The following is a 10,742-nucleotide window of genomic DNA, read 5'->3' on the forward strand; positions in this document are numbered from 1 at the left end:
GTGTTAGTGTGTCTTGTATCTTCAAACTACCAAATTATAACAAAGTATAACTTTTCTTTTTGAGCTACTTCTCCCACCAAACTATAATAAGGTATCCTTTTTCAAGGGCATGAATACACTGAATATGCCTGGTGCCAGTTTGTTACAGTAATTTGTATCCGTTCGGCCTACAATGTTAATAACTGACACAGAGAAACTGAAACGTCCTTTAAAGCTGCCAGCACTTCTCTCGGCAGAGTCTAAACTGATTCTAATCTACTTGTAAACTAAGCAAACTACTCTAAACCTTACAACACACATATATTCCAAGCACTTGCCACTATGACCCATGACCCCTTTCTTCCTCCTCCTCCAACCATCAAACTCCTTTTTTCCTCTCCAGGAAGTCCTGCTTTCCACTTCCTGTCCTTCTGTACAGCTGACTGGCTAAATAGCACTTTATTGACTGTTGATACATTCCTCCACATAAGCATAATACCCATTAGTGTATAAGTGATCAGTACACACACACACACACACACACAAAGAAAGAAAGGTAGGTAGGTGGGGGGCAGGAATTGGTGATGTAGCTCAGTGGTAAGGTACTTACTTAGCATGCACAAAGCCCTGAGTTCAAATTATAGCTACAGAAAGCAATTAAGTGTGGAAGCAGGAGACAGAAGCTATTCTGAGCAGTAAAATAAATAATGATATAAACTTCATAACTGAAAAGCTAAGATAACCGTCCACGAGTCCACACTGTAAAAAACTGAATAACTAGAAGAAGCCTTTCATGCCTAGTCAATTGATCTCAACTGTCTGTAGCTCCATTGGAATCAGATGCCCCTGAGAGCATCTGCACTCACATGCATGCAGTCACACAAAGACATACACATGAACACGTAATTTAAAGTGAAAATGAGCAGCCGGGCATGGTGGCACACTCCTTTAATCCCAGGACTCAGGAGGCAGAGGCAAGTGGATTGCTGTGAGTTTGAGGCTGGTCTGGTCTACAGTGCACCAATTCCAAGAGAAGCTCTGTCTTGAAAAACAAAACAAAACAAACAAACAAACAAAAAACACCAAACCTCAAAAAACACAAAACACAACAGGGGGAACAAAATAGAAAATACTGAATATGATCGATTTAATTTAAATATCAGTAAGTTAAATACAAAGATTATACCAGATTTTAAATGCCAAAGATATTTTCAAGAGACAGACCTAAAACATAAATACCCAGGAAAGTTCAAGGTTAGAGGGTAGGGGGAAGGCAGGTAAAAGAAAGGAGCCTTGGTGGTGGGGTTGACTTATTTGTGGGGGGGGGGGTGCAGGAGCGGGGAGGTTCAAGACAGGGTCTTTCTGTGTAGCCTTGGCTGTCCAGGACTCGCTTTGTAGACCAGACTAACTTGGAACTTACAGTGATCTGACCACCTCTGCCTCCCAAGTGCTGGGATCAACGGCGAGCGCCTCCATACCTGGCTGTGGGGTTGACTTCTAACCTAACTACACAATGGCTCCCTGAGCATGGCACTTGGGCTGTGCAACACTGGGTTATGTGGTTTTGGTTTTGTATTTTGGCACAAGTTCTCAGAAAACCCAGACTGGCCTTTAACTCACTATGTAGCTGAGACTGACCTTGAACCCCTGATGTTTCTGCCTCCACATCCTCAGTCCTCCCCACCCTGTATTGCAGTATGCAACACCTCAGAGTAACATTGGTCTTAAACAAAGCTTTGGAAATAAGAGACACCCAGCAGTGTTGAAGGTGCTCTCACACCTCTTCCTTCTTCTTGGGTCCTTTTGCCCCCTCTCCCCACCCCCCAAAAACTCCCACTATCCCAAAGGACCGCTCTTCTGTCTTGTTTTGAACCAGCCTGTGCACAGTTGCGAAGGGACCCTTTCCCTACTCACAAGACAACTGAGCGGCAGGACCCCTTGACAGGAAGGTACTTCATCAGGGTGTCTGGCCAATGAGATGTTTCTGGATAGAAACTACCCAAACCATCTAGCAAACCGTGCAGACCCGTTAGGATTGCCAGAAACTTAACCAGGTTTGTTTGTTGAATCTCAGAGAAACAAAAGGGCTCGTTAACGCGTAAAAGCTCATCTCCGCTGCTCAGACTAATAGTTTTTAAGTCACATTTCTTAGCACAAGCTAATGAAGAGGTGCTTAACTCTTTTCACCATACCCCTGGGCAGCTAACACCTCCACCTGGTCCACTTCGGCCCAGATTCGAAAGCTTCCGTGAGGTTCCTCTAACGTGATCACCTGTTTGAGTTCCGAGGATGGACCGCCTCTAGCCTCTAAGCGGTTTGGGGACACGCGCGTGAGCCCTAACACTGCTGTCACTCACCATTCCAGGTGAAAAGTGTGGCCACAGTGGATGGCAGCCACGTCGCGGGAGTGATCGAAAAAGTCGGAGCAGATAGTGCACAGAGCGCGGATAGGCATGATGGTTGGACTCGAGCAGCCTAGATAGCCCGGGAAACTGCAACAGGTCCAGTTTGATGGCAGCGACCCAGCGGCTCCACTTCCTTCAAATTTCGCTCCACCGCACGGCTTCCGGTAGCCAAGCGGAAATCATAACAAACCCGTGTCTGAGTACTTCGCTCTGATTGGACAAACCTCGGCCTGGGGGGCTGGATTATCTAGGCTAAACCGCCCGCCCGCCGCGCGGAATCTTGGGACTTAGTGCAGTAACTCTTTGCAGTCTCCTAGGAGTGGATCCCCATTTCTACTAGTGGAGTCCTGCGATGGGCTGGGGAGGAAAACAGAGGTGCTGCAGTCTGACCCTATCCCTGCTAAGCTGGTATTGTCTCAAGCTAGAGCTGGTGCGAAGCGAACCAGACCTCTTTCTTGCTGCACTTGGAGACAGTCACATAGACTGACAATCCCAAGGAAAAGGGATGATGGTCCCATGGCTATGGAGAGTGATAGACCTTGTGCTGGCAGCCCAGACCAAAAGAAGGCCCCCACTTTCTCAGCCTTCTATAGTGGATGATCTTGGAAAGATGGACGCATTAAATCCCAACCCTTCAAACCACTTACACTAGCCTTCAAATATGCCCTAATAATCCTTGAGATTAGGTAGACACTAGCCCAGCTATTTAGCTTTTACCTCCCAGGATTCCTCATGCCTGGGACTGTAGGATGGTGATTTTTGAAGGTACAGATACTTCAAAGACCAGGAAATAACAAACCCTCTTTATTATTCCCACATCAGATAATTTAAGGTCTTCCCTGAGAAAGCAACCCAGGTGAATTCACCAAAGCCCGTGTGAGCTGAAGGGCATCTCCTTAGGGATTTTACCATATGGTTAGTAGAATTACTCCCCCAGAGGAAACATACAGGACTCCATACTGTAAAGCAGGTCTGCTCCCGCTGGGGAAGGCAAAGTGAAATCTTTTTGGTCTAACTGGAAATCACAGGTATTCACAGGAAGTCAGGCATCAACATACAGCACAGAACTGTTGTGCAATCCCACCCTCTCCGCAGCCCAAGGAGGCCCACTTCGCCCATGAGCAAGGTCTCTCCCTATAGTGTTTGGCCCTGAGCGGATTCCACCTCTATGTCCAAGTTAAGACAAAGGCTCCTTGTCAACAACATGGTTTTCTAGAGTCCAGAGGATTTCCATCAACATCATCCAGGTACCACACTGGAGAAGGTGACCTGCACTCTCACCCCAAGCAACGCACTGAGCACCAGCCACTAACCCAAAAACCTGCCCCCTGCCTCTCCCCTCCCCCACTGCCTTCCTTGGGCTCCTCCCCAATAGGACAGAGGAAGCAAAGGCAAGAGGGTGGCCAGAGGCTTTGCAGGGTCACGTTTATTTGCCAGGTTCAGCAGGCACATAGTTAAGCCCACCAACCTTCACATACCAGAGCAGACCCACAGGCATGCAGGGAGAAGGGCAGGACCACCATGGAGTGCCGAGCAAGGGCAAGGACCAGCGTGGCTGCCTGTCCAGGCTGTGATAGGGTCTGACCAAGGGCACCTGCCAAGAGCATCCCTCAGGGGACTTCCTCATTCCATCAAGAGCCAACTTGGCATGGGCTGAGCGACACCTCAGCCTCTGATGGGAGAAATGGAGGGACATCTCAGCCTCTGATAGTAGAAACGGAGGGACATCCTCTCCATGTTGCTGAACTAAGAGCAGAAAACCTGCCCCTGTAAGAAGCAAGCTCCCCAAGCAGCCTATGAGGTACTGCCATGCCTCCCTGGGAGGAAGAGGATGTACGGCCTGAGCCTGCATGAGGTGGCTATGGGTAAGGTCTCTTCCTGTGGTAGTGGCATCTAGGAAGACCATGGGGGACACAAGCTCTCCCTGTCCAGCTCACAGTAAGGACCCAGGCAGGTCGGGGCACTGGTACTGTCCCTGTACTCTGTTCTCCTCGGTCCCACTGCTGTATCCCCTGGAGTTTCCTAAGAATCAGGATGCAGAGCAATCCAATACAGGACTCGGGGAGGGTAAGAAATAACATAACGATCCTCAGACGGGAAAAAGATGGAAGCTTCTCCCCCTCGACCCATTCTCTCTCCCCCCTCTGAGGACCGCCTCCCCCCGCCCCCCAAAGCTAACATGCAGTGCCCCCGACCATGAGACACTGCCCTAGAATTCTCCGTCCTCTCTAGCAGCCAGTGCCTACTAGAGCAGCCCGCACGCCACAGGTACACACACCTTCATGTGCAGGAGCCTAACACTGCTGACAGGGCCTCGCTGGAGGACCAGCTCTCAGGGCAAGGCCATCCAATTTAGGGCCTGGGAAAGTATGAGACTTGCAGGGCCTGCCTGGGGAAACGATGAGGAAGGGAAGGAGGAGGAGGAGAGCAAGGACCCCCTGAGAATCCCTAGAGCAGCATCCCACAAGGAACAGAAACTGGTGAAGCTAAGCGAAAGACAGGAAAGCCACGAGGAATCCATGCAGGGGCTGGGGCTGGCCCTGCCTCTGGCCTGCCCACCACTCACACACATCCACACAGGAGACGAGACTGCTCTCCCATGGCCCCCAGGCATGCCCCACTGGGATGAGGGAGCTTGGGGGCGGGGCAGGGGGAGCTAGGGCATCATGCCAGTGACTCTATATACAGTGAGAAGCCCCTCATCCATACTCCCACCCTCTTTCCCGTCCCTCAAAACCCCCAACTGGCTGCCCATTCAGCTTGTCTCCTCCCTCTGAGACTCCTGGGCACAGCCAATAGGCTCTTTTCCTTTACTAGAGGGTGGAGCCTGGCCTGTGGCACCCTCTAGTGCTGTGCTGTCCGGCTGGGCCACAGCCGGCTCAGGGGTGGCAGCTGCCTTTGCAGCTGGCGTGGGCACTGTGCTGTCTTCTGTGGCTGGTGTGGCTCTCCCGTCAGTAGCTGGTGTAGCGCTCCTGTCAGTAGCTGGAGTGACACTTCCATCAGTGGCTGGGGTGATGCTCCCGTCAGTGGCTGGGGTGACACTGCCATCTGTGGCTGGAGTGACACTGCCATCTGTGGCCGGGGTGGCACTACGATCTGCAGAAGCTATGTTATCACTCTTGGCAGCACCCTCTGTGCCTGCAGCAGCACCGGCCCCAGAGGATGGGGGGGCGGCGGCTCCGCTTGCGGCTGCAGCAAGGGCCCCACCAGCAGCTCCGGGAGCGGCAGTGCCTGAAGCAGACTGGGCTGCAGCTGTGCCAGACTGCTCTGGTGCCCGGAGCCGTTTCATGAGAGTGGTCACTCGGACAGCCTTCTGCAAGGAGGACAGTGAAGAAAGGCTCGTGGTGAGGTTGGCTGGATCCACTCCTTCCAAATGGCTAAACCCAGCCCCATCCACAGGATGCCTCCGGCCTCCCAGCTACTCAGGACTTAAGCAGCAGGTAGAGCCGCATACAACGGCCTGAGAGAACTTGTGCTCAGCTGAAGAGGTGCACTGGCAGCAAGAAACTGTGGGTGCGAGAAGCAGTGTTTGGAATTGAGCCAAGAGGAGAGCGAGCCAAAGCCTACCTTCCACTTGGCTCTGGCGAAGTTCTTTTCAATCTGGGCACAGACCCCATCCTTGATGTTCTTATCAGAAGCGGCATTGCCAGAAATCCTAGAAAGGAGGCGAGTGCGTCTGACGGGAATGGTCTGTGCCTTCGTGGAGACTGCACAGACCTTCCCCGTGCAATCGAGGGAGACCAGGCAGGGCCTCTCTGGTTTGGCTAGGCGCCTCAAGGACAAGGACTTCTGGTGTAGGAAATTCAGAGGGCAACAGAAGCTTGACCTCTCCCCTCCCCTTCCCTGCCCACCCCCACCCCCCCACCCCCACCCGTTCTCCACAGGGCCCTGCTCACCATTCGTGGGAGATGGCTTCTTCCGCTGTGATCCGCTGGTCCTGCTCCACCTCCATCAGCCTTGTGACCAGGTCTTTGGCTGGGGACAAAGCCAGGGATGGGCTAGGCATGGGCGCCCCATTTCATTGTCTAGATGTGATGAATGGGCTGGGGGAGCAGGAGCAGAATCCAGCAGAAGCCGAGAGCAGCGCCCTATACGCTGCCCACGCGCTGGGTGTCTCCTCACCTGCCTGGGAAATATCGTCCCAGTACGGAGAGTCAAACTCGTAGTCCCCGGCCAGGATCTTGCGGAAGAGATTCTTGTCATGGTTTTCATAGTCATCTTCCTCTACCTCCTCGTAGAAAGGCGGGTTGCCCGAAAGCCTACATGGAGCAAGGGGTCACCCAAGATGGCCACGGACAACAACTGTCCAGCCCACCTGGCTGCCGAGCCCCACTACGTGCCCTTCCACTCACAGGATATACATGATGACACCAATGGCCCAACAGTCCACAGGGCGTCCATACCGTTGCCGTCCTACCACTTCCGGTGCTAAAAAAAAAAAAAAAGTGTCCATCTGCCCATCTGCTGGTCAGCATCAAGCTTGGCCAGATGTAATACCATCCAAACCCACTTCCTGAGACAGAGACGTCTCCCCTCCCTGATGGCTGCCCCTCCACCATCCCGCCCCATCATCCCTCCTTGCCCAGATACTCCGGGGTCCCACAGGGCTCCTTGATGAGGCCATTTTCTAGCTTCGCCAGGTGGAAGTCACTGATGACGATCTTTGAGTTCTTCAGCCTGTTGTAGTAGACCAGGTTTTCCAGCTGCCGTGGAGAGAATGGTAGAAAGACGGGCCGAAGTTACTGTTAAGTGCCTCAGAAGCCGGGCCAGAGCCCAGTGTGGCGCCCATGCCATCCCCAGCCCAGCCGTCAAGCGATCCAGTCACTCTGGTTCTGGATCTTACCTTGAGGTTCCTGTGCACAATCTTGAGTGAGTGCAAGTAGGCCACAGCCTCCAGGACCTGCCGCACCACGTTGCTCGTGTCTCGCTCCGAGTAGTAGCCCTGGTCCAGGATCCAGTCAAACACCTCCCTCCCCGTGGCCCTGAGAGACACCAGCCCCTGAGCCCGGTGTGGGCAGGGGCGGGGGGCGGGGGAGAGCAGGTAGGACAGGAGCATTTGGGAGGCCTGACTTGTACCAGGCAGTTGGCTAGGCAGAGCCCAGGGCCTTGGGATCCCCAAGGGTTCCCAAAGTGGGTTTCTTTAGCTATAAAGGGAGGAAAAAGAAAAAAAAGGCCCTAGGGATTAGGGGATCCTGGAACCCTAGAATAGTACTCACAGCTCCAGGAAGATGAAGTATTCTTTGCGGGTCACAAACACATCTACCAGCTGCAGGATATTGGGGTGCTTCACCCTAGTGGCAGTGGGGGAGGGGTCAGCAGTCAGGGCTGAATGAACCCGAGAGAAGCTCTGGTCCCTAAGGCGGCGCGAGGCGAGGCGTGTCCTGAGGCCCCGCCCTTCAAGCCTTCCCCGCCCTTCAAGCCTTCCCCGCCATGTCTCCTATGCCACCCTCCCCTCAGCCCCCACACTCACATCTTGAGGATGCCAATCTCATTCTTAGCCGCCTTCCGCACCTTGCGGCCATCCCGCTTCTGGAACTTCTTGCAGGTATGCAGCTTGCCCGTCGTCTTGTCCTTGGCCCGGAAGATCTCACAGAACTCCTCGCTGAAGGCAGCCGCACAGCAGGCCTCAGGACACAGGGTACTCTCCAGGGCCCCCATCCACCCACCATTGCCCCATAGGCCCGACACTCACGTCTTGATGACTTGTCCCAAATCATATCTGTCAGTCACCTCAGATGGCTGGTTATAGTTCTTCTTGTCACCCAGAGTCACACACCCAAACGGCATTGCTAAGGCTCTAAGAGGCAAGCAGGTTGGGGTCTGGCTCAGCCGAAAACCATTGTCTATGTCCCCCGCCCCCAGCACTGAAACTGCTTTTGCGAAACCCCAGCTCAACTCAGGTCAAGGGAAGGGTAAAGTAGGCAAACACAGACATACACGCAGCCGTTCAGCAAGGCTGCCTGAACAACAGTCCCCACCAAGCAAAAATGTGCTAAATTGACATATTGGGAAATAGTTTTGGGGGGCTGGAGAGATGGCTCAGTGGTTAAGAGCACTATCCGCTCTTCCAAAGGACCTGGGTTCAATTCCCAGCACCCATATGGCAGCTCACAACTGTCTGTAACTCCAGTTCCAAGGCATCTGACACCTACATACCAATGCACATAAAATAAAACTAAATAAATTTTTTAAAAAAGAAAATAGTTTTTTTCATTATGTACACTTGAAAAGACTCAGAACATTTCACTTTTTTTTTTTTCCAGACAAGGTTTCTCTGGGTAGCCTTGGCTGTCCTGGATTCCCTTTGTAGACCAGGCAGGCCTCGAATTCACAGTGATCCGCCTGCCTCTGCCTCCCAAGTGCTGTGGTTAAAGGCATGGGCCACCACCACCCGGCCAATTTGCTTATTTATTTATTTATTTATTTATTTTTGAAATAGGGGCTCACTATTTAGCCCTAGATGCCCTGGGCCCAGTATGTAGATCAAGCTGGCCGGTAACTTGCTGAGATCCTCCTGCCTCCATCTCTTCAGTAATGGGATTAAACCATCAGTTTCTTTAGGGTCAGGCAGATGGTTCACCAGGTGAGAGCACTGACCTCCAAACCGGAGAGAGTGATGCCCAGGACCCACATGATGGAGAGAACCATCTCCCACAAGTTGTCTTCTGACCTCCATGCACATACTATACTGCCCTCCCAAAGTAAATAATAAATGTAATTTTAGAATGAAAAAAAGAAAGCCATACAATTTCTCTACAGTCAGGTATGACGACTCACACTTGTCAGTCCAGCCCTCAGGAAACTGATGCAAGAGGCCTGGTGTGGGCTGGAGAGATGGCTCAGTGGTTAAGAGCGCTGCCTGCTCTTCCAAAGGACCTGGGTTCAATTCCCAGCACCCACATGGCAGCTCATAACTGTCTGTAACTCCAAGATCTGACACCTCCACACCTATGCACATAAAGTAAATTAAATAAAATATTTAAAAAAAAAAAAAAAGAGGCCTGGTGTGAGCCTGAGGGCAGCCTGGGCTAGAGTGTGAAACCCAATTTCACAAAAATAAAAATCTCTACATTCCAGCCATTCATGAACACGAATTTGTTTATTCCATTAAGCTGTTGAAATTATAACTATATCAGCCGGGTGTGATGGCGCGCGCCTTTAATCCCAGCACTCGGGAGGCAGAGGCAGGCAGATCGCTGTGAGTTCGAGGCCAGCCTGGTCTACAGAGCGAGTCCAGGACAGCCAAGGCTACACAGAGTGACCCTATCTCGAAAAACCAAAAAGAAAAAGGAAAAAAATTATAATTATATCAATTCCTCCTTCCCATCCTCCCCCCTAGCTCTAATCAAATTCATGACCATGTTCTCTTTAGTTATTGTTACTTTTTGTGTGCGTGCTCCTGATTATATAAATACAACCTACTAGGTCCATATAGTGTCTCGAGCCTGTATGTCTTCAGGGCTGACCATGTGGTATTGGTTAGCCCACTGGCATGCCCTTCCCTGAGGAAAACTACTCTCCTACTGAGCATGCCTTCTTTGCCTGTGGATCTCTGCCTAGGGCTGAGGGCTCATAGCTCTCCCCTGTTCTAAGTGTTTACTCCTGATGCTCCAGAGATGCCAAATGTTGGGAAAGCTACGGACAAAATGAACTCTGTTGGAAGAAGGCAACTCCCCTCTGAAAAAAGCAGGGAGCCAGGTGTAGTGTACACCTGAAGCCCTAGAACTCGGGGAGCGGAGGCAGGGGGATCTAGGAGTTCAAGAGACCCTCAGCTGCTTGATGAGCTGAAGACTAGCACAGGAGCCTTGGTCTGAAGGGAAAGGACAGGACAGGGCCAGTTTTGTCAAACAAACTCTCTGTCCTTCTTTTATTTTTTTAAGGTTATTTATTTGTCGGGCATGGTGGTACACACCTTTAATCCCAGCCCTTGGGAGGCAGAGGTAGGCTGATGATCTCTGTGAGTTCGAGGCCAGTCTGGTCTCGTCTGGTTGGTCTGGTCTACAAAGAGAGTTCAGACCAACCAAGGCTACACAGCAAAACCCTGTCTCAAAAAAAAAAAAGTGTGCTTTTGTTTGTTTTGGTGTTTTGAAACAAGGTCTCATGTCCTGGAACTTGCTCTGTAGACCAGGCTGGCCTCAAACTCACAGAAATCGGCCTACGACTGCCTTCTGAGTGCTGGGATTAAAGGTGTGTGCCACCACCACCCGGCTAAGGTTATTTTTATGTGTATGGGTGATTGGCCTGCACATGTGCCTAAGCCCCATATGCATGCCTAGTGTCTATGGGAGCCAGAAGAGGGGTTTGGATCCCCTGGAACTGGCGTTACAGACAGTTATGAGCTGTTGTGTAGGTGCTGGA

The 10,742-nt window shown here is 51.7% G+C and overlaps 2 protein-coding genes across 2 annotated transcripts in view; both read right to left on the reverse strand.

Annotated features, from left to right (window-relative positions):
- TRAIP (TRAF interacting protein) overlaps positions 1-2,710 on the reverse strand; it is a 31,549-nt gene extending 28,839 nt beyond the window's left edge. Inside the window, exon 1 of the mRNA XM_084752705.1 lies at positions 2,337-2,710. Coding sequence (XP_084608831.1) covers positions 2,337-2,434 — 98 coding nt within the window. The 5' untranslated portion in view covers positions 2,435-2,710. The remainder of the gene's footprint in view (positions 1-2,336) is intronic.
- Positions 2,711-3,173: 463 nt separating this feature from the next.
- On the reverse strand, positions 3,174-8,181 carry CAMKV (CaM kinase like vesicle associated). The gene is made up of 10 exons (XM_084752686.1): positions 8,077-8,181; positions 7,855-7,986; positions 7,601-7,675; positions 7,228-7,366; positions 6,967-7,087; positions 6,737-6,812; positions 6,507-6,643; positions 6,281-6,359; positions 5,952-6,039; positions 3,174-5,697 (listed from the first exon to the last, which is right to left on the reverse strand). Exons 1-10 carry the CDS (start codon positions 8,169-8,171, stop codon positions 5,140-5,142), a joined length of 1,500 nt encoding a protein of 499 aa, XP_084608812.1. The 5' UTR covers positions 8,172-8,181; the 3' UTR covers positions 3,174-5,139.
- Between the last annotated feature and the right edge of the window lie 2,561 nt (positions 8,182-10,742).

This window comes from Acomys minous (genome assembly GCF_964271855.1).
Source record: "Acomys minous genome assembly, chromosome: 13".
NCBI lineage: Eukaryota > Metazoa > Chordata > Mammalia > Rodentia > Muridae > Acomys > Acomys minous.